General features: G+C 61.7%; 1 protein-coding gene across 3 annotated transcripts in view; it reads left to right on the forward strand.

Moving 5' to 3' along the window:
* Positions 1–20,788, forward strand: part of TBC1D22A (TBC1 domain family member 22A) — a 320,415-nt gene extending 299,627 nt beyond the window's left edge. For all 3 annotated transcript variants that reach the window (XM_042948144.1, XM_042948145.1, XM_042948147.1), the window contains one exon: positions 20,254–20,788. In XM_042948144.1, the coding sequence (XP_042804078.1) occupies positions 20,254–20,382 (129 nt within the window). In that variant the 3' untranslated portion in view covers positions 20,383–20,788. The remainder of the gene's footprint in view (positions 1–20,253) is intronic.
* The last annotated feature ends 2,623 nt before the right edge of the window (positions 20,789–23,411 follow it).

Below are 23,411 nucleotides of genomic sequence, written 5' to 3' on the forward strand. Positions count from 1 at the left end.
TGGTTACCTTCATTAGTTTGAGGATTTTCAGGGCAAACACGATAGGATTTCTCGATTCAATTCTGGGGTGTTTGTTTTTTTGCGATAAAGCACACAGAGGAACTTGCATTGATATTTAATTCGTCTTGCAAAGAGGAAATATTTGCTCCTCTCTTACTCAGTGCGTCTGATTCTCAGCTGGGCCGGTGAGGCTGGCGGCATCCAGCCAGGACTTGGAACGCTGTGGACGCCCAGCCTGGGCCTGTTGCTGCTGAGTCGCGGTGCCCGTGGTCCCCACGCTGCCCCTCACAGCCCCAGGCGCGATGCTTGCCGGCCTTCATCAGCGAGCTGAGACCCCCACCACGCCCCCGTCTTCCCTTCCCTTTCCTGGGGCTCCGTGTGACTTTGGGGGAACTGCCCCTGCCCCGAGCCCCGCACCGCGCCCTCAGCCAGCCTCACAACTGAGACCAGGTTGCTTCTTCTCTGCGGCTCAGTGCGACCACCCGTCGGAGGATGCCAGCCCCCTCTCGGTCGTTGTTAATGCAGACGACGCGGGCGCTCTGCCGAGTGCGGTCGTCAATGTCACAGCCACCTAATTGGATTCCGGATCCACTGAAACTCGGAGGCTCAGGGTCCCCAGAGACACGGCAGGGAAGGAACTGTGTCAGCAGAGCCTGTCGGGGTCACTCCCCGCCCCTCACTTACTGAGAAAGGATGGCCCAGAGTTACAGCTTATGAAAGTGACTGTGAATGTATCTGACCTGGCCCAGTGCTCGCTGTAAGCCTTGTGCGTCTGGTAAGGCTCAGGTTCCTGGCCCCGGGCACGCTTCCTTCAGGGACGGGTCAGGCAACGGACGGGGTTACCTGTAGCTGGGCGCCCCGTGTCTGCCTCTATCCCTTTGGGGGACTCCTGAGTGCCTTCTCCCACTGACCTGGCCGGTATGTCCTTGGAAAGCCTCCCTGGGGGAGGGTTTTAGGGGACAGCTCTGTCTTTCCAGCTGCCTTGTTTGGCAGAAGCCCGGGACACACACACACAGCTGGCTCAGTCTGCCTGTCCCCCTGGCAGCCCCATCTGGATTTGGGCCCTTTGACTTAGCCCAGCCTGGGTAGGCCCTGGGTTCACAGGGCTCAGGGGTTGTGAGTTGCCCCGTAAGGGTCCGGCTCCAGCGTTTCCTGATAGTGGGGTCACTGCCCTCTTGCCCTAGGCGGGCAGCATCGGGCCCTGTACTCACACCGTGTTCCCACGGGAGACTTCGCAGAGGGCGAGCGCTGTGACAGGAGTGAAACCGCCTCTCCCAGGGGTCTCAGGGTGACGAGCCAGCCCCGCGGCTGCAGGACTCCCTCACCTGCCCCGTTGCCACTTCGGAGGAGGCCGGCTTCCTGGCACAAGGGCCCGCGGCTGGGGGGCCTTCGCAGGCGGTATGTTTGCATCCAGGCGTTGCTGTGGGAGGAGCTCCACTGTCGGTGGCGTGTTTTATGTCTCCAGATAATCCCGTTGTGATAAGCCTAATTCCTGCCCGAACACGCATACCAGCCTGTGAACCTGTCACAAAGTCAAATAATGTGACATCTCCTATTACGTTATCACTCTCGATTAGGATCTCTCTTAAATGCCAGCCTGCGATTCTGTCTGCGCTCCCTGCCACATTAGCATCTTTTTATAATCATCATCAGATGACACCTCTCACTCTGGAGATGGGTCGCCCCAAACGAAGCCCAGCAATTTTTAACACGACTTGTCCTCATTGGGAGCGGTGGGCGTAATTTTGAGCAGAAACCGAGCTGTGTGTATTTAGAAACCAATTGGGAACATCAGATTGCTCGGGCTGCGAGTGGTGTGTCGGAATCGCCTCTTCTGTCCTAGGGCTGCTTCCCACTTGGCCCTGCTCGTTGTGAGACGGATCTCCTCGGGCGTGGGAAGTGCCACCGGGTGGGGCCACTCCAGGAAGTGGGCTTGGGGGCCGGGCCTGGGGGAGGGTGCTCCTGTCCGCCTTTCCCCCACCCGCAGCCCCGGCAGGCAGGGGAGCCTCAGTCCTGGGGAGCGGTGAGGGGGTCTCCGGTGCGGCTCTGGTCCAAGCCCGGTGACGGGCCGCTTGCCACGTGCTGGGGTGTGTCAGCACTGACCTCCTACGATTGCCAGCCGGCAGGCACGCCAGGCAGGTGCTGGCCTGGAGGGGCCCGGGGTTCAGACTCCAGCGCTGTGGGCTGAGGGCCTTGATCACATTGTCTTGTTCTCACCGCCCCGGCCTCCAGAGTGAGACCTAGGGGCTGTCCCCTGCTTTGGGTGGCTTCTGTGGAGCTCACTGTGCTTTTTGCACGCACACGTTTAATCCTTGAAACAGCCCTACCAGAGGGCTCTTGTCCCAGATCTGGAGTCCGGATAGACCCCTGCCTGGCCAGGGTCACACAGCAGACTCTGACTCCAGCGCAGTCCCGCTCCACGCCTGGGCCCTCCTGCCCTCGACCAGTACCTCCTGCAGCCGCTCCCGGCCTCCCCAGTCAGAGGTGGGCCTCAGGATTCTGCAGAAATAAATGGACACAGAGGAGATTTTATCAAACACCTGTTTCAAGGGGCACGACTTTTCCTTTGTTGCTCATGTTTAGTAGTGGGGGGGGGGGGGTTCTTTGAAAAGTTGGATCTTTTGTGGTGTTTCCCCAGAGGAGGGAGGGAGGAAGGAAATGACTTGGCTAATGCCTTAGATTAAAGACCACACATAGGACTCAACTGGGTACGACTCTGTGAATGCGACTAAATTTTCTGTTTTACACAATGGTTGCTGGCACGTAATGTGTTCATTTTTATGTATCAGTTTTATCAGTAACGCTAATTGAACATAAGCAACATAACCTTCCTGTGCTCTAGGCCCTCTGCTGGGCGCTGGGAATGTATCCCTGAGTCTGCCACAGCTGTGGCCCCATGGGCCTCATACTAAGGTTGGCTGCTCGTGGAAGCAGCTAGCCTCCAGATGTAGGTGGGCAGGGGGGTGGGAGATTGAGCCATGGAGCCTACTTTTAGTCCTTGCCAGAAGTTTTGTGTATGTCTCCATCTGTCCACCTATCTGCCACCCACCCATCTACCCATCTACCTATCTATCCACCCACCCATCCATCCACTCATCTACACATCTACCTGTCCATCTACCCATCCATCCCTCCATCTACTCATCCATTCATCCATTTGTCAGTCCATCCCTCCACTCATCCACCCATCCATCCATCCCTCCATTCCTCTATCTATTCACCCATCCATCCACCCACCCATCTCTCCACCTACTCATCTACTTATCCACCCATCCCTCCATTCCTCCATTACTCTATCCATTCACCCATCCATCCATCTCTCCATCCATCCACCCATCTCTCCATCCACTCATCCACTTATCCATCCATCCGTCCATCCATCCATCCATCCATCCATCCATCCATCCATCTCTCCATTCACCCATCCATCCACCCATCTCTCCATCCACTCATCCACTTACCATCCATTCATAATCCTTCCATTTTTCCATCCTTCCATTTCTCTATCCATCCACCCTTCCATCAATTCACCCATACACCCATCCATACACCCATCCATCCATCTATCCATCCACTCATCCACTTATCCATCCGTCCATCTGTCCATCCCTCCATCCATTCACCCATCCATCCATCCACCCATCTCTCCATCCACTCATCCATTCCTCCATTCCTCCATCCATCCACCTGTCCATCTACTCCTTTATCCACCCATCCATGCACAAGTCAACATTAAATTGGACACATGCCCTGCTCTTCTCAGTTGGGCACTGTGAAGTTTGAGCCCTTTGGGGCCTAGGCTGTCTAAGCCTTTGCCCTCAAGGATCTCAGGTGATAAGGGCCATGGTTGAATCCTGCGTAGATCCTGAGGGTGGCTGCCTTTTGGAGATGTTGTAAGGAACCATACATACAGCTCCCCAGAAGAAGGCGCTGGAGGAGGAGAGTGCTCTGACCCAAGCCTTGGCCTCCAGAAGGACCTCTTTTCCTGGAAACCCTGGCTCTGTCTCCCCAGGGAGGGGCACTGGGCAGGTGGTCACAACCAGGAGCCACCTATGTCCATGCCCCCACCCTACCCCAGCCAGCTAACTTGAGCTGGGCAGTGTCTCCTCTGTCACTGAGGACCTCAGTGGAGCAGATTGGGAGGCGGGGAGAATCTACTCTGTAAACACCTCCGTGGATTGATGAAGATCCCCTGTAAGTCTGTAAATCGCAGGTCTGGAGTACTTGGCAGTGATCCTTTAACATTCTTGAAGAGGCTAGTGTCCTATTAGCAGACTGTGTGCGGCCAGGGTGTTCCTGGAATCAGGGTGTCAGAGCCCTGCTGTGCAGGCTACTTAGTTTTGAACTGCTTCTGGGAATGTGCTTGCCTTTTGAATGTGGCCATCAGTGTGCCTCAGTGGAACAGTCCAGAGCCCGGGACAGTGGTGATGCTGTGCCTACTGTATGGAAAGTAAGGGATCTGAGTAACAGTTGGGCCCCTGGGAGCACAGAGTCCCCTCCCACTCCACTGCCTGCCGTGTCCCCTGGGGACCCTGTGCTTCATACAGATGCTCATAGGCCTGTACGTGCACCATGGGGCCAGCCCAGCTACTGAAGCACGAAACCCTGGTTCCTGCCCAGGCGTAGGTCCTGGAGACCTGGCGGGACCAGGGTAGGGGGCGAGGGGGAAGCTTAGGGGGCCTGCAGCGTGCTGGAAACATGAGGGGGACCTCCTGTCACTCAGTGCCCTGCACCACACTCCCCTCCGGGCCTCACGCAAGTCAGGCCTTCGGTCAGAGACTTCCCAAAGGCCCCTGGCCTGCCCCACACTCCTGGTAAGGCCGGATGCCCCTGGACGGTGGTGTCCTGGCACTGTGTGCTTACAGACAGGAAGCACAGAACCTTCTCACACATCCAGCTTGAGGATGCTAGGAAATATCAGTGCCTTTGGCTCTTCTGTAGAAAGAGAGCCTGGCCCCCATACCGCCACACCCCTGCACCCCCCACTCTGACCTTCCTGAGCTGGGCCCTTTCTCTCTGGCCTTTGGAAGCTGTCGGCGTGTTGCACCGGGGTGTCAGAGGCTTGCAGTGGAGCATGTGGTTACCTGGGCCGGAACGGGGCGTTTGCATTCCCAAAGCTCCTGGCTCAGAACATGTCTGTTCATCCTAGGAGGGTCTCTGTGTTTAGGGGCCCTGCGGGCCCTTCTCCATTGGCAAGAGGGCCCTTTTCTGACACGGGAGCAGCATAAGAAGGGTGAGAGGGCTTCTCTGCATCCGGAACCCACCAGCCCCGCCTCCTGGGCCCTGCCGAAGGCCTCAGGAAACGATGCCAGCCAGGAGGGGCCCCGGGAAGACAGCCACAGGCTGACAGGACCTGCCTTTGCCTGTCCCGTGGGCGGTGCGCAGACCCACCCGCCGGCCCCAACACACACACCCTGCCCGGTGTGCTCACACTCGCTTTCAGGGCGAGGGTCGGCGCCTGTGGCCCTGGGCCGCGCGGGTGCTGTTGTCGCCCAGGTCCCTGCAGGGGACGGGGTGCAGGCCTGGGAGGTCCTGTCCTCGTCAGACCACGTGAGTCGGGGGGAGACCGAGTGGCTTGGTGCAGCTGAACCCCGGCCGCGTGGGTGGTGGCTGTAACCGGAACTGCCGTGAGGAGGGCTGCAGATGGTGGGAAGTGGATTCTGCCTGGTTCCGCAGCAGCGCCCTCAGGCTGGCGCTGTCGCCATGCCCTCTGACAGCCGGGGCTGGTGAGGCACCGAGGCCACTGGTGCGAGTGAGGGGTAGAGCTGGCCCGGGGCCCCCGCCCGCGTCCCCTGCTGAAGGGCTCCCGGGCAGACTGGGGGGCACCATCCTTCGCGTCCCCGGTGACGGCGGGGGGCTCGTGCTGGGGCTGACCTAGGGAGGTCAGGGAGGAGGAGGGCGGCCGCTCTCCGCTCAGAGGCCTCTCGGCCGGCAGTCCTGCTCATCGCAGGTGTCGTGGCAACCAGAAAGGCCCAGCTTGTTTCCGGAACCCCCGAGAGTGGGTACCCCAGGTGCAGGCCGCTGCTGTGAAAGCCGGCGTGATACCTTCTGTCTCCCCCCAAAGCGTGCCGTTCCGGGAGCGTTGCTGCGGGAAGAGGCAACGAAGAAGACGCAGCGGAAGCCTAGGGAGAGTCTGATGCAGGTGTGTTAGGCAGCTGACGAGAATCTTACTTTGCTGGCAGCTGTCGCTGTCTGTGCTCTCGCCGGCCCTAAACACGCTGTGAACGGTTCCGATTTCTGTGTCCTTTCTGAGTCACCACGTACTCGCACTCCTGATTTTGTACTCACATTTGACCTGCATTTTCTTCTTTAAGAAGCGTGCTCCTTCACAGCCTAACGTGGGTCCACGTCAGCCGTGGGGTGTTCTCTGTGGCACAGAGAACCTTCTAGTGGAGGCAGGCGGAAGCTCTTGGGTCGCCGACCGTGTGGGCCCCTTTCACCTGAGAGCCCAGGCGCTTCTGCGCCGAATCCGCGTGATGGAGCCGTGGATCCTGTGTCTCCAGCTCAGACCCCGCGATCAAGCTGTAGCCTCTTGCTTACGGTTGCCGGATGAAGCACCTGCGGGCGCGTTAGGGGACTCCGTGAGCTCCGTTCCCGGCAGCAGAGAGCCCAGGCCTCGGCATCTTTGGGTGTGGCCGCCACAGGGACGCGCCGCTCAGTGTCCATCCGCCTGGATGGGGCAGTGCCCACCCACGCCTCCCTGTAAGCACTCTGAGATCATCGGTCCCACGGCGTTCCGGATGGGGCTGCGAGCCCACGTTCTAGGACAGGAGCCAGAGGTCTCTTCCTGCTGCGCCTGGAGGGGGGCGGGAGGGGCCTCCCCACAGCCTTCCCGGGGGGCGCACCCCTGCTCACGCACTCCTTCATCCTCAAATACCGCCAGCCAGCAGCCCCCCCGAGAGCGTGGTGCCTACTGAGTATCTCCAGACTGTCCTGCAGCCAGACAGACGGGAATTGGTCAAAAGTGAGGCTCAGGGTGGCGGGAAAAGCGAACCAGTTGTCACAGGATGGAAGAAGTAAAAGCAGGTGATGTCAGATGCAGAGGCGCTGTGACCGTGGCCAGTGTGGGCGCCGGGCGTGGCCCACCGTGAAGACAGCTCAGAAGAAGGCTGAGAAGTAACGGTAAGACCAGCGCAGTGGCCCCTGCATTCACGGGAACCGGAAGCTGCCAGTTATAAACAGAAAAACATCTCTGCCCCTGAAAATTATTTTGTTCTTTTGAAAACTTTCTGTGGCCATCCTTACGTGTCACCAGCGTTTGTGAGAGCTTCACGTGAGCACAGTTCACTGTTCTGAGAGGATCCTGCGTGCGAGCTGGCTCACCGCCCCTGGAGGTCTCGTCAGAGGACTTGCACGTGCACCGTCCGCCTGTGTCTCACGCACGCCTGTGCCCCGGCATCGTGACGCCCCAGGGGCCCGTGCGCGGTGTGCTCAGAGAGGTGGGGGACACACCTTCACCTTGTGTCACAGTCAGGCTGCACCTGGCATCTTGTGTCTCTGTCTTCCACAGACGCTCTCTAGGAGTCTTCTGTTTTCAGCAATTGTGATGTGGTGGGACAGGGCTGGCCCTGCCAGAAGTGCATCCCCCTGAGGTCATGTGCCATCTGTCCATAACCAGGGGGCCCTTCCTGGGTGCCCAGGCCTGGCTGGTTCCTGAGACCTTCTGCAGGGGGCAGGGCTGCAGTGGAACTTGGGTTGGGGGTTGCTCTGCCATGTGGATGGGAAGGTTGCGTTGGCTGGTTTGTAGGGGCTCATTCATTCAGCAGTGGGCTGGGCAGGGGAGTGGTGTAGAGGTGAGGCCGGGTAACCCTGTACTCCCCCCCCCCCCCCCCCCCGCCCAGGGGGCTCACAGGCCGGGAGCGGGGGCAGAGCTGGCACGGGTGTCACGGGAGCCCCCAGCAGACGAGTGCTGGTGCGTGTGGAGTCTGGGGGACGCTGAGGTCTGCCGGCTCCAGGCACCTGGGCTTTTAGACGTTTATTGTTTTGAGGATGTGATGGCTTCCCCGGGGGTTTCCAAGAGGGTGGTGAGGCTCATGATGTGGACCCTGGGTGATCACAACCTCCAAGTTCGAGGCTGTTGTGAGCCCTTTGGCCCGGCCCCTTCCCTGTCCGCTCCATAGTGTGGATCTTCTCACCCGCCTCAGATGAGCCCCTTCAGGGTGGGGGCCCACCCCCCTGGGCTGGGCCCAGCAGACACCCTGTGTTTGTTTCACGCCTGTTTCCACCTCCTCCTCAGAGGCAGTGAGGGCAGGTCTGCACTCAAGAGCAACAGCAGGGCTGCGGGCCTGGCCTGCTTGGACCGCCTCCTGCACCTGTCACAGCACCGATCGTGCCCTCAGCACAGCGTGGACACGGCCACGTGGGCCCAGCCCGCTGCCAACCCTTCACTCTGGACCTGAGTGAACACCGGGACCCCTTGTCTGTCCTAAGAGAGTGCGGCCTGGGTCCTGCTGACTTTGTGGGGGGCTTAGCCTGCTGGCTTGGTCATCTGCCTCTCGCATGGCTGTGAAAAGCCATTTTGCAAGTCTGTTCTTTGGCTTCTCATCTGTAAAACGGATATAGTACGTTTCCCTGAGCTTGCTGGATGAAGTGAGAAAAATGTGGGGGGCACCCCAAGATCAGCGTCAGCAGGGGTGTCCTCACTAGTGCATCTCCCGGTCCAGAGCAGGACACCACAGGCCCGGAGCCGGGTGTCCAGGCCCCTCCTGGTTATCCTCACTTGTTCCTGCAACCCAGGGCTGGGGGTGGGGCCCACCACTGAAGTCAGGGCGTCAGAAGACCAGTGGTCAGAGCCCTTGGGAGCTCGGCCCCCGGGGCCCTGTGAGCTCCCCTCTTCATAATCCCAAGTCGATCGGCGCCCCGGGATGTCAGCAGACTGATTCCAAAGTTCACATGGAGACACAGGACCCAGAGCAGCCCCCACGTTACAGAGAGGAAGACCGTCGGAGGACAGGCGTTGCCTTCTGGGCATCAAGACTCCCCACAAGGCGGCGTGGTGTCCCCAAAGGCAGAACGGACAGACAGATCAACGGAATGGGATCCAGAGTGTGGAAGTGGACCCGTGTAGATACAGTCACCGATCCCTGACAAAGGAGCAAAGACGTTCAGGAGGTGGCACTGAGCAACCAGACATCACATGCAAAACAACGTAGACACAGACCTTACGGTCTTCACAAAAATTAAAAACTAGATCATAGACCTACGTGTAAACCGTAAAGTTTTATCGAAAACTCCCCGAAGATCGTGGAGGAGGAAACCTAGATGACCTTGGGTTTGGTGATGACATTTTAGATGCAACTCCATGGGCACGATCCGTGAAGGAAATAATTGATGAGCCGGACAGCATTACAATGAGAAACTTCTGCTCCGTGAAAGACGCTGTCAAGAAAATGAGAAGACGAGCCGCAGACCGGGGAGAAAATCATTGCAAAATAGATCTCATAAAGGGCCGCTGTCCTGAGTATGCAGAGAACTCTTCAAACTCAAGAAGAAAACAACCCAATTAAAAAATGGGCAGAAGATCTTGTGCGGACACCTTACCGAAGAAGACGCACGGATGGGAAGTCCGCGCACGAGCAGGTGCTCCACGTGGCACACCGTCAGGGAAGTGCAGGCGACAACCCCGAGAGTCGCGTCCGTCAGCATGGCTGGCGTCTGCCTCCCCGACAGCACGCGGCGCTGGCGAGGACGCGGAGCACCGGGGACGCTCGTCCGCGGCCGCTGGGAACGCGGGATGGCGTGGCCACCGTGGAGGGCGGCGTGGTGGCTCCTTACAAAGGTGAACGTACTCCTAACATACGACCCAGCAGTTCGCCCAAAGGAGTGGAACACTTACGTCCACACAGAAACCTACCGATGGGTGTTCATTCGTAATAATCACCGGAACTTGGAACCCACCAAGACCTCCTTCAGCAGGTGAATGGACACGTAAGCTGTGGTCCATCCACATGATGGGTGTATTCTTCAGGGCTAAAGCGAAGGGAGCCACCAGGCCAGAACACACAGGGATGAACCTCAAATACACATCAGTGAGTGAAAGAAGCCCACGAAAAGGCCACATGCCGATTCCTGCTCCACGTCACGTTCCGGAAAAGGCACGACCGTGGAGACAGTGAAAGAACCAGTGGTCGACGGGGGTTTGGAGGAGGGAAGGGTGAACGGGGAGCGCAGTGGATGTTCAGGGCAGCGAGACTTCTCTGTGTGACATTACAGCGGTGTCACTGTTTGTTCGTCCAAACCCATGGGACGTACAACACCCAGCGCGAACCCTCGTGTGGGACTGCGGACTCTGGGTGGCCGTGATGTGTGGCTGTGGGGCCGTCGGTTACGACAGGCGCAGCATCTGGTGGGAGATCCTGATAACGGGGGAGGCTGTCGGGGGGGCAGGGGTAGGTGGGGAGTCTGTACTTTCTGCTCAGTTTTGCTGTGAATCCAAAAGTGGTCTGAAAGTATTTTTTGAAGTCGATCGCCGTGGCCCAGGATTCACCCTGCACTCTGACCCCTGGGCCTCGCCCGGTGTGTCCAGCGGGCCCCAGAGCCTTCTCCGTCCAGCTCAGTTGCAGGGGGTCTGCCAGGGCTCCCTGTGCCTTGGCCCGTCTGCACCTGCGTTATTGGTGCCTCCATGGCTAGTCCTTCGCCTCTTGGCCTGCCCACTGTGGGCACCGTGCGTATTCAGCAGGCACGCAGCCAGCCCCGTGCTGACCACTGGGCACACGTGAGGGACCTCCAGTGACCTCCAGGTCCCCGGGCCGGTGCCCCAGCCTCCACCAGCCTCGCAGCCTCCTTGGCTCCCTCTCCTGAGTGGGCCCTTCCCCCTTGGGTCTCACCCCCCAACCAGCTAAGGGTGCTGCGTGCCCTCTGCACGGTCCCTGCGTCCACATGGGACCAGGACACGGGAGACCCCCTCGTGGAGAGTGGTGGACACGCGGCACGTGCCAGGGGTTACACGGTCACCACAGAGCCCCTTCTCGCGTCCTCTCGTATCGGACCCTGCTGTGCCCGGTGAGGCGGATGACCTTGTTCTCCCCAGTTTCGTGCTGCGGGAGACGGGGCCCAGGGTCCCGTGGCGTGTGGTCCCCAAGGGCGGACCCTGGGTGGGCTTGCGGGGCTCACACCGTGGGGGTCAGTCACTCCCCACAGCCTCCGAGGGCCCGGGAGCAGCTTCTGGAGCAGCGCGGTCAGGGAGAAAATGGCGGCTTCCTTCACCGGGAGCCCGCGACGCAGACCTGCCACCTCAGGGTGCCGTCACTCTGCACCCGCTCCAGGTGCCCTGAGGCGCTTCCCGACGTGTGCCCCGCCCTCCGCTCTTGTGGCTCTGGGCGCACCCCCCACGGCCCCCCGGCCTGAGCCAGGCCGGCGGCTCCCGGTAGGCGCGGGTGCAAACGCTGGCCTTGGCGGAGCTGAGCCACACCGTGCGTCTGTCCTCCCGGCCTCCCCGGCGGCGGGCAAGTCGGTGTGAGACACACACCTGAAACAGATTTACGGCGTCCAGCACAAGGAAAATGCCATTTTGCCAGCGAGTCCGAAGTCAGCTGTGCACATCAGTGTCACCACCTGTTTAGACACAGCCGTTGGAGGTGGGATGTGTTGCCGTGGAATGTGCTCGTGCCCGGGCTGCAGCCGCGGCCCCGCCTGACGGCCCTTCTCCCTGGCGGAGAGGAAGCCTCGGTGTCTCAGCCGCCACCCGGGGCTGAGGAGGGTAGCGTGGGCCCCTTTGTGTTGGTCCCGGTTGAGCGCAGGGGGGTGGGGAGGGCTGGTGGGGGGCAGGGCCAGGGCAGGGGAGCCATGCCCAGTTTGAGACCCTTTTAGACGCCAAGTAGACGCCAGGGCGTGCAGGTGTGCAGCCATCAGATATGTGAGTTCAGGGCGTGGTCATGGTGGGGGCAGAGATGGGGGGTGACCTTGGCCCTGGGGGACATCCCCTGGGGAGGGCTGCAGGGGCAGAGAGGGCCTGGCACTGAGGAGGGTTACCGAGGACACTGGAAGGTGGCCAGGCAGTAGGAGGGGGCTTCAGGCACGGGGATGCTGGCGGGGCGGGGGGGGGGGGGTGCTTCAGGAAGAGGGGAGGATCAGGGAGGACCGACACTGGGGGACCCCTGGAGGTGGTGAGCAGGCCTCCTCCTGGACGTGCGCGTCCTTCCCTAGTGGGCCCTCCGCGAGGACGCCTCCGCAATGACATCTTGCCGTGCCCTGTCTGTGACTAGCCGCCTGGCCCCACGTCCCTCAAGGCGGAAAGGTGCCCACGGGAGGAGGCGACTCTGATCGCCACGCCGGGACTTCGGGTACTCCCTGTGTGCGGACAGGACGCCCCTTGGTGAGTGTGGACACGTGAAGCGGAAAGGCTGCCCGGATTGGGGCACTCGCGCCAAGCTCGTGTTTTCAGGACCCAAATTCTGTTTAGAATTCCTTTTTTGGAAAAGAAATACCAAATTAACTATAAGGACAGCGTGCCTCCCTGAGCCATCGGGGCCTCAGATCGCTCTACGACGGTGTCACCTTCGATTCCGCACCTCGTGGAAGGCTGTCACCAGCGGGTTGGCCAGCCTGGCAGCTGGCCGTCCGTCCAGCCGGCTGTCACCATCTTCTATTTTTAGCCCTGGTTTGGTCCAGAACTTGACAGGATTGTCAAACTAATAACTGGATTGTCAAAGAAATCAGCTGTCGTAGGTCAGGGGGTGGGGGTGGAAGCGGCCCCAGGGGTAGCCGGGCGCCGGGGGGCCACGTCGGGCAAGTGGGTGCTACCCAGCCACTTCTCCGTCCTGCAGGTGAGGTGAGGACGTGACCGTGAGGACATCACAGCGTAGCCACCACCCTGGAGAGGGCAGGGAGGCTCCCTTCTCGGGCTGGGTCAGTCGCTGGTGGGGACGCAGGAGAGGACTTGGCGGGTCCTCCCGCACGGGCGGGAGCTTGGCCAGAGGACTGGCCCTCCCGAGCGGTGACTTGCGTGTCCACCGCATGTCAGGTCGTGTCCTGTGTTCTTTCATCTGTTGACGTAAAGGGCACCATGTGGGATGGAGAGAGAAGGGCTAAGACAAAGAAGGGAGGGCCCCTTCCGCAGCCGTGGCCGGTGCCCAGACACCGAGGATCGGGGGGCGGGACAGAGACGTGGTTTACCAGGTCTGGCCCCCCGCCTCCTTGAGGGACTTTCTGGCTCCCCCAGCGTCACCCCACCCACCATCTTCGCCTCCGCCGTCTGACCGCCAGCCCGGGGCTGCAGGGCTCCGGTGAGATGCCCTTCTAGGTTTGGGAGGAGAGTGGGGACACAGGACGGGGCGGTGCCTCCGAGCACCCAGCCCCGCAGGCAGCGAGCGCCGTGTGGTGGTCAGGTGTCAGGTCTGGGGTGGGCAGCCCCCACGCCCAGCCTGCTTGACTCTGCTTTCTGCAGCCTCAGTCTCCCCTGGCATTGGGGGTGGGGGTCCCCCGGGATCCTTGTAGACATGGGGGTGGGTGCCCCCAGGGTTGGTCGTCACGGTCGCCATGCAGCGCGGTGCTTGGCACAAAGTGAGCAACGCACAGAGGGCAGCTTTGTGGTTGACTGACCGCGGATGCACACGACGGCCCCAGGTGGCCGTGACAGGCTGAATAGCAGTCCAGTCCACGCCAGCCACTGCCACGCCTGCTCCCACAGACCCGTAGGGACACTTGGAGCAGGGCAGGCGCTGTCCCCGTGGGAAGCGATCCTGGCCCCCAGGTGGGCCGCCAGGAGCAGACGCGAGAGGACCGCGGCGGGAGAGGAGCCACGCCGTTCCAGGGAAGATGGCCCAATGGGTCCCGGCTCCCGTGCTCGCCCTGCGTGCCCGCCCCCGGGGGTGCCCAGCGAGGCCCAGCCCGGAGCTCCCGGCGTCCGTTAGCATTCTCCCCGTGCCGCCGGCACTGCAGCAGACGCCTCAACCCCTTCTGGTATAATTTAATCCGGGCCGCTTTTTTATGTGCTGTTTTACACGTGTACTTACCAAGAACAGAGATTTTATGTTGAATATGGATCAGACCCTAGCAGCTCCTGCACGGGCAGGAATACAAATGACCTGTCCCTCTGCCGGCTGTCAGGGGCCATGGCTTCGGGGGACCATGACCCCCGACCCCTGCAGTGTGTGGTCCGAGGCGCTGCCCGGGAGCAGGGCGGGCGGGAGGCCGGCTGCAGTGGCCCGACCGGCCCTGTGCTCACAGAGGGCGCACGTCAGCGCCCGGGGGACACGGGTACCGATCCGCCTTCAGCTGTGAGTGGGCGTGGCCGTGGTGGCCTGGTGGTGGCAGCGGTGACAGCATGGCAACGGGCTCCCGCGTGCCAGGCATCGTGCCACCCGGGTGTGCTGACTCCATTCTCAGCACAGCCCTTCGAGGGACTGCTCCTGTGTCCTCCGAGGGGCCGTGAGTAGTGCCCGGGACCTCGGGTGTGGACAGGATGACGGTGACGCGGCCGACGCCTTCCTGGAGCACCTGTTCTGCAGCCGGCTCAGCTCTGACACGTAGGCCCTCGAGCCTGGAGGCGGTCCCGGTCACAGTCCCCACCTCCTAGATGAGGGGCTCAACTCCCGGGGTTGCCGGCCGCCTGGGCTGTGGCCTCGCCTTGCACTATGGGTTCCAAGCCACCCAGGGCCTGGCTCCAGGCGTCCGGCCTGCCTGTGCCTTGGTCTCCTCCCCCAGAAGACTGGCTGGGAGGTGCCCAAGGTCCACCCGCCAGCAGCCCCATGCTGCTGCCCTGCGCCCCCAGGCCCCCCCGGGTGACACCAGGGCCTGCCTTGCAGATGGCCGGAGTGCCCACGCCGTGAGGTTTTCTAGCCAAGCCGCACAAATCGAACGTCGGAATGTGGATGGAAAAGGGAGTTAAACCAATTAGCCCTGCTACCTGACTCGTGTGTCAGCGAGGGACTCCTGTTTCTTCCTTCCCAGTTAAGGGGAGAGATAATAAGGGTCAGCAAACGGGCCCTTTTAGCCCCGTCGTGGTTAATTTATTCATCTCTGCGAGTTGGCAGTTTGTGAACCCCTGACTCGAACAGCTTTTAAGCTGACCTCTGTGTGCTCTGTGCCACACACAGGAGCAGGCGCCGATGTGTTCCGCCCTTCCCGCTGTCTGCGGGGGCCTTCCGGTGTGTTCTCTCTGCCAGGGGGTCCCACGGAGAAAGGCGCTGGTCCACGCCATCTGCAGGCCAGGCTGCTCGCCGCGGGTGGGGGGTGGGGGGCAGCAGGCACAGCTGGAAAGTGGTGTTCTTCGTGTTCCTCAGAGCAGGGCCGTCCCGTGGAGCGTCATCCCTGCCATGAGGGAAATCTTAAATTTTCTGGTGGCCCCACAGAAGTGGAGAAAACCAGGTGAAATTAGCTGATGTTTTATTTGACCCAGAAATCGGAAATAACCATCTTTCAACCTGTAATCAACAGATTTCGTGCAGACTTCCTACTAGAAGCCCGGAATTTGCTCTCTGTGATGGGTACCTGAGGGGCTCTGTGGTGGCCGGGCTGACGGGAGGCCCTCTTCCTAGAAGTCTGGGGTGCGCTCTCCGTGACGCACACCCATGGGGGCTCAGCGGTGGCTGGCGGACAGGAGGGCCGGTCATGACTGCGCAGGACCGAACGTCATGCATTTCGTAGTCACGTACCTGTGTGTCGCCCGGTCCCCACCTCTGCACATGCTGGCTCAGGTGCCCCTTCAGTCTGGGCCCCTGGGGGCAGAGCTGCTGGCTTTTGCTGCGTTGTGCTGGGCACACAGGCCACGCTCGGTGCGCAGTCACGAGCAAAGGGACGGACGGACGGACGGATGAGGTCAGGAGCGTCTGCCCTTCCTGGGTCCTTTCCTGTCCTTTCTCGCCCGGTGGCTCCTGACTTGCCATTCCAGCGGGAGACACCTGCTTACGCCTCCACCGGGTGCTGGCCACACCACTTCCTCTCTTCCGCAGACAGACCCAACTTCCTGTCGCCCAGGGAGGCCCAGACACCTTCACTGGCCAAGGGGTGTGTTCTTGGGGCCTGGAGCCTAGAGCCCTGTGGCCAAGCGGCCGGGCAGCGTCCCTCCGAGCAGCCCCGGATCTGTCAGCTGCAGGGGGAGGCCAAGGGGCTTGCAGAGAGAGCCCCGTCCAGGTGTGATCCAGGCACAGAGCAGAGCGATGGCTCGGCCCCTGTGTCTGGTGCACCTAACAGCTTATGCTCGGTCGCTCCTTGGGAAGATTTTAAGGTAAATATAACTCATTTTGTATCTGACGTTAGAACTTGAAAATCTGGGCCAAAGAGGCCGAGAAGCAGTGTCCTCTCCTGTTCGCTGGCGGCCTCAGGATGACCAGCCTCGGTGCCACCGCGCAGGCTCAGGGCCTCCCCGGGTCCACGGCTGCGGGTCAGCACCTGGGATGCATTTCCTCCCTCGGACATTTGTCCCCCGAACCCGCTGCGTGCCTGCGCTGCCCCTCTGGGCGGACCATCCAGCGAGAATTGCATTTCTTGTTAAACTTACCTGCTAAACTATCTGTGTTTCCCACGGATGATCACTTATTTGTCAAAACTGCTGCTCCCGCCACGACCACTCTTACTTTGACCACGAGCGGTGACTGTGGCGATGACAACCGAGTGCTAACAGGGACTGAATCCTAGGAACCACCCCGTAGTGGTGGGTCCTCGCAGCCGCGGGAGACACTTAGTTTGTGCTTTGTACCTACGGACACTGTCACGGGCACTCTGCACGCGTTCACGACCCAGGGAGGGAGGGACGTTCTTGTCCCCGTTGACACACGAGGGTTGAGGTACAGAGTCGGGAGGCTCGCCCAGGGTCGTGTGACCAACCGAGGCAGGACTGGGATCTGAGCCCCGTTGGCGGGCAGGCTCACTGGGCCGCCAAGCACTGACACCGAGCGCCACCTCGGCCCGGACGTTTTGTTTCAGGGGTACAGGGATGCCTGCACTTAGACGTCACAGAGGAGGCCGGTCACCCCGTGGCAGAGGGCCGTGAGGTCATGACGGCAGCAGAGTGGGGCTTGGACCCAGGTCCTCTGACGGCTGAGCCGTAGCCTGCCGCCCCCTCGCCCTGCCACTTCAGCCCACGCCCCGGGGAGCCTCCGCAAGGGGCCAGCCAAACAGGGAGCTCTGGGGGCTTGGGAGGGGCCCCGGCCCACTCTCCTGGAGCCCAGGTGTGCTGGCGTGTCACTGTTGCGTCCTTCCCGGGACACACACGTAATCCTGGTTTGCAAATGGCGGTGTGATTCATCAGGCTGGAAAAATAAAGCCCTGTTGGTGAGAAGCACCTGAAGTGAAAACGTTTGCTGTCTCACGTTAGCAGGTTCCTCTTGGAACCCACCCATTTCCAGGTGGAAGGTGTCCTGTGCCGTGCTGTTTGTGGTGGTGAGCTGCTGGGAACGGCCAGCTCGGGGCTTCTGACCCGCTTCCCCGGGGGCTTGCAACAACACCCCTGCCTGTGCCAGAGCTGTGTGCCCCTGGCCCGCCGGTACCTGGGAGGGGGGCACTGGTGGCCTCCGTGGGGGATGGCCTGTGACAGGGAAGTCTGGCTGCCATCTACAGGCTCACGATGGAATGTCAGGGTGTCCAGAGTGCGGGCCAAGCCGCTCATCATCCCGAGAGGTGGCCGTTATGTCCAGGCCCACCCCTGGGATTCCGGGCTGGCTGTCCCATGGCTCGACCTGGGTGTTAGTGGGGTTCCGGAGCTCCCCGGCTGATTCTGAGGTGTGGACAGGGCTCAGAAGCGCAGACCTCCAGGTGTGCGGGTGGGGCCCTCCCTGCGGACAGCACAGGTCAGGTGCCCACGGAGCACGTGGTAACGGGCTAACAGTGAACGGCAGGTGCCCCGGGGCGCACTCTTGCTGCGGCTGTGTTGACAAGCGGCATCTCGCGGAGCACCGGGGAGAGACTTACAGGGACCCGACTCGTCTGATTTCTTAGGACGGCAGCGTCGTGAGCCAACCTTCCTCTGCTTGTCACTTGTCATGTCTGCTCACAGGGCAGGGCGCTGTTGATGGAGCTCCGTTTCGTCTTTCTGCGGTTTGTGGGACGCAGCCCTTCCTGTCCACCGTTGCTTCAAAGGCAGACCCCCCCCCTCCCCCCCCAGGGAGGGCCGGACCCCTGCTGACAGCTTCACGAGCGATGGCCCTTTACCTGAATGATGCGGGTAATGCAAAACAGCTCATGGCCAATAACCGTCCGTGCCTCCCGGATCGGAGCCATCTCTGCCCGATGCATAAATAAGACAGGCCTTTTTAAAGAAAAAATCTGTATTTAAGGACGCGTGTGGCTGTGTTCTTTGCCTCCCGTAAAGGTCACCCGGATAGATTTTTCCTTCTTTAGCATTGCAGGCTGCGAGGCGCTGGGCTTTTCTATTCTCCCTCCATCCAGTGAACCTGGGGGACTAAATTAGATTCTGAAATTGAGTGTGCAGCGGGGTTGGTGAGTTACCGTAATGGGAGGGTATTGCTTCTCACCTCGCAAGTAGCGAGGTCATGATAATATGAAGCGAAGTGGATTAAAAATAAAACCAAAGGTATTTATTTACGACCTGCTCAGAATTGGATTGGCGTCCGTGTAAGTTGCACCTAATGGTGAAAGACAGCAGATTGATGTTGATGTGTCCCTGGGGACATTCTGCCACTGAAATTTGCTCCGTGAATTCAATTTCAAGGCCCCCACAAAGTATCCCAAATGCAACAGGAAATGGGGTTGAGGAAGGGGTAAAGCGGCAGCGGAGAGGCGCCGGCGCAGGGGGGTCCTGGGGGCGGCTCGCGGGCGGGGGAGCGCCCTGCACGGCATAGCAGACACGAGGCGCCGCGTGGCTCCGCGCCCGGCCCCTGGCGGGAGCTGAGACCCCACTCTGCGGATGAGGAGCCTGAGGCCCCCCACGCCCCCGAGGCGGGCAGTGGCGGGTGTGAGTCCAGACGTGCTGCAGAGCCTGAGGCCTGAGCGCTCCCAGCTCTGGCCTACAGATGAAGGGGTGGGGCTCAGAGAGGAGGGTCCACCCAGGGCTGGGCCAGGATGTGAATGGAGCACCTGCCTCTGTCTCTCTCTCTCTCTCTCTCTCTCTCCCTCCCAGCCCCTCCTCATGCCTCCCGCCCTCTGGTCGCAGCCTTGCGGGGACAGGAGACTCGGTGGGTGGGGCCTGTGTGAGTCTCCCCTTCGGCAGGCAGGGAGGGGCAGCCCCAGTCTGGGGCCCTCCCTGTGCCCTGTTCCCTGCTGGGACTTTGGAGGAGTGGCACCAACCCCTTGGAACCCCAGCCACCCTTTGGGCTCACTCGGGTCTGGTCTGATGGGCTGGGCGGGTGGGAGGGACCAGAGCCGGCAGGTATCTGCATGGTGCCAGCCTGCCCCCTGAGAGGGAGTCTGGCCTCCGGCCTTGCCCTGACCCCATGACCCAGGCCCCCATTCCTCCTCCCTGGAGACCCCCCCAACCCGGGAAGCCATCCTGGCCACACAGCCCTCCCCAGTCCTGCTAAACCCCCCCTGGGTGCTGGGGCCTGTGCCCCCCAAGACTCACCCCGCCCTTGGTGGTGTCGCTGGTTGCTCTGGCCGAGGACTGTGGTCCGTCAGAGGAGCTGATCAGTGTGCAGGGAGGGCTGCGTGCATCGCTGAGGCCCTGGGCCGTGTTTTTCCTGTCCAGCACCTTCCTCCGTATCTCTGACTCTGGTTTCCAAACCGTGGGCTCTTGAGATAGTTCCTGTGTCCTATGGGGGTGGGCTGGGGGCAGCCGAGGGTCTGCAGCCTGGTCTTTCCTGGAAACAGAGTATCAAGTAAAGACAGTGACAGGGGCTCCGTGGTGTGTCCCCCCCGCCCACCCAGCAGGGGCACACACCTGTCCATGATGGCCCTAGTGTCCCTGCTGAAGGAATGTCACCGGAGGCACAGAAATCTGGGCCCGAAGTCCACCCAGGCCAGGGGGTAGGGGTCCCTACTTCTGGATTCTGCAGGGTCTTGGGCTGGGGTGGCCCACCTGCAGCCAGCACCCCCACCCCCAGCCACCCAGACCAGCACCCGCACCGTGGAGCGCGAGGGGTCCATTCAGAGAGGTCACAGCTGTGAGGCGTGGGTAGCACTGCCCTCCTCGTCCCAGCAGCATCACCAAATAGGGATGGGGGGGGCATATGAGGGGCTTCCACCTGGCCACGGGGCTTGGGGCCTTTCAGGGTACAGAGGGGAGGGGATGCGATTCACGGCGTCTAGGAAGCTGTGAGCCCCCTCTGGCTCATCCCCACTGCTGGCCAGTCCCCACCGAGGGGAGCCCCTGCCCCGCTACTGGTCACCTCCTCTGACCCGGGCTTGTCTGTCTCCCCCCAGGAGCTGCTGCTTTTCCTTCAGAACCTGCCCACGGCCCACTGGGGCGATGAAGACATCAGCCTGCTGCTGGCGGAGGCCTACCGCCTGAAGTTTGCTTTCGCGGACGCCCCCAATCACTACAAGAAGTGAGCCAGGGCCAGCACAGCCGTGGCTGCGGGCCGGTGGCCAAGGAGAGGCCTTGTTGGAGCGGCCTGCCCTCCAGGGGGCTGGCCAGGCCCGGGCGCAGGGGAGGGCCGGGGCCTGGCCGGGGGCGCCTCTGTTGCCTGAGATACCAAAGAGAGCCAGGGGAGGGTCCTGGCCGCTCAGGGGGCCAGAGGTGGGCGGGCATCTCCCTCCCTGTCCCCGGAGCGTCCTTGCCAAATGACCACCTCCTGGAGCCCCCAGGACGCGGCAGCCCGAGAGCCAGACCCTCTGGGAGAGGCCTGCTGTCTGGTGCCAGGGGCAGAAGGAGGTGGTGGCCATCTCATACCTGCTTTGAAATGCAAAAATTCTATTCTGTTGAGTGAAAGAGAATAAAATATAGACAAAATAAGAAGTGAACCGCCCTAACCTGTGAAGTCTCCGTCCCCACAGGGCTTCTGGGCGTTGGCCTTGTTCCTGTAACTGCCATCACTTTCGCTGTGGCTGTCCCTTCTCTCTTGGTGAGGCTCTGGCTCGGGAGCAGGGGGGAGGAGCGGAGTAAAGGCCCTGCTTTGCATCCCGTCCTCTTCAAAAGGAGCGCTCAGCCCTCAGGAGCCCCTGTGCTGTTCCGCCGGGAGGTGAGGGGCTCAGGGCCCTGTGGCCCCGGGGACGAGCCACACAGGCTGAGGCCGGGGACCCCGCGCCCTGCGCTGGGCCCGCAGGATGGGCAGGGTTTGGCCTCAATAATCGGAGCTCGTACCACTCGCCTCAGCCTGGCCGCACCTCCCATGTCTCCGGCGGGTTACAGACATGCTTGCTCCCCGCCGTTCGTTGGTCACCAAGCAGAGAGCCCAAGTGTGAAGGTTCTGGACTGGCCTGCCTGGGGCTCTGCGGGGTCCAGGCACACTTCCACCCGCCCCTGCCTGTGCAGGCCTGTGGCTAGCAGGGACGTGGACGCTCCGAGGCTCTGGGGACAACTCCGACCCCTGAGCCGGGACAGACCCTTGTCCTTGGCACCTGCTTCTGGTCCTGGAACAGCCAGGCCAGTGCCCCGTGTTTGCACAGCTCAGCGTGAGGACGCTGCGGGGAGGCTGCAAACGGGACTTGAGTACATACACACGTGTGACATGTGTGTCCTTTTTCTCATTAAAAGCATTCCTGGGTCATTACATGTGGTGTGGAAATCAGCACAAAATGCTTTGTGAATGGGAGGTGCTCCCAGGTCAGCAGAGGGGTCGCCTCAGAGCCCCAGCCCCTGGGGTCGGGGGCTCCTCTCCGGCACCCAGCGGCCCTCCGGCCTGCACCCCTTCTTAGCCGGGGCACCCGGTTCCAGGAAGAGCCGCCCGTGGCCGTGTGCAGGCAGCCCCTCCCCCACCCGGCCCCCAGGAACCGCTGTCTTAGCTCAGAGTGCTCCGTGCGGCCAAGGTGTTGGGCCCCCCAAACATCTGCCTCTCGAGGCCGTTTGTTCTTCAAACAGGAGGATCTGCGACTTTAAATGAGGTTCCGCCTGGATTTTCCTGCGCGTGTGTGTCTGACCCTGAAGTTGAACGCAGGCTTGTTGATGCGTGAGTGCCTGTGAGTCTGAGTAGGTCGATTTGGAACGATTAAAGGGTGTTCTGTCTGGAATACGATGTGTTCAAATGGGAATAAAGATGCAGTGAACCCCCAGCCTGTGCCTGATTCAAGGACTCTCCTAGGAGAGCGGGGGAGCCCAGGGACAGCTGAGGGTGGGGCATGTGTGCCAGACCTGACCCGGGCGTGGCACCCACAGTCTTGTCGAATCCCGGGGGGACCTCTCAGGGAGATAGAGTTTCAAGACAGAGCAGGGGTCAGTCGTACTCGGGTTGGGCCCCAAACCCCAGCCCTGCACCGCTGGGGGTCACCTCCAGGCCGGCCTGGGACAGGAGGGGCCTCCCCACCCTGCCACAGCAGTCGAGTGCCTTCCGGGACCCGGGATGTAGCCATCCCTGCTTCCTGGCTCCCACCCTCTTGGCCCCGTGAGCCCCAGCTTCTCAGCTGCTGTTACGGTGCCCTGTGCCCCTCGGCACCCCACGTCCCCTTCCCTCCATGGTGGGGACTCCCCAGGCAGTGCTCTGCTCTCTGCCATCTTATGCTGTCCACTGGCGGGGTGGGGTCAGGTGCCGTCCCTGGGTGGGGGGCAGGAGACCCTGCCGGGTGACAACGCTCACCCTCCCCCTGTGGCTGAGCGCCGCGCTGAGCTGGGGCTGACGCCCAGACCTTGTCAGTGTGCTCGCGGGAGGGAGACGCAGCGGCCCTCCCCGGTTGGAAGGTGGAAGGCTCCGGTGCGGGTCACAGCTCAGAGCTGGCCACCGCTGCTGTTCGTAGTCATAATTTGTTGGCGTTCGTGGCCTGGCTCTTCGGGCCCACTTCGGGGTCTCAGCCCCCACAGGTGGCTCGAGCCCCGGGGTCCTGAGGTACGCCTCTGACCCCCGTCCCCGTGAGCTTCCCCCTGCCAGGCCACCTGGGGAGGCCCTGCCTGTCGTCACTGCTGCCACGTGGAAAGTGCCAGAGACGAGCTCCTGGGGCAGCCGGGTCCCAGCAAGGTCAGACGCGCCAGGGAGGGGTGAGGTCCCGGGAGGCAGGGAAAGGTCGGGGTGGAGGCCTGTGCGCCCCAAAGGACGAGCCGGTGGGCAGGGCTTCTGTGCCAGTGCCGAACCTGGCTCTGAGGTGGGAGGAGCCCCCTCTGTGTGTGAACAGGCCGGTCCCGTCTCTGACGTGCCTGGGGCTCCGGGCGCCGTCTGCCTTGAGCTGGACATTTCCCGCTGGGGCACGACCGGTGGGTGTGCGATCAGAGCCACCGTCCTGTGAAGCTTACTCAGGACATGGGCCACCACTGCTCCGTGTCAGGCAGTGGGGGCCCTCCCGCAGCCTCCCCCGTTCTGCCCCACCCCAGTGGAGCTTCTCTTCTTCCCCCCCCACCCCCCCGCCTGCTGCTTGTTGGCACCGTGGGTCATGGCTGCCCAGGGGTCTGCCCCGCTCGTCCTCCAGGCCTGCCTCCCTCGTCCAGTAGCCCCTGA

Source organism: Panthera leo, chromosome B4, assembly GCF_018350215.1.
Source record: "Panthera leo isolate Ple1 chromosome B4, P.leo_Ple1_pat1.1, whole genome shotgun sequence".
NCBI classification, from domain to species: Eukaryota; Metazoa; Chordata; class Mammalia; order Carnivora; family Felidae; genus Panthera; species Panthera leo.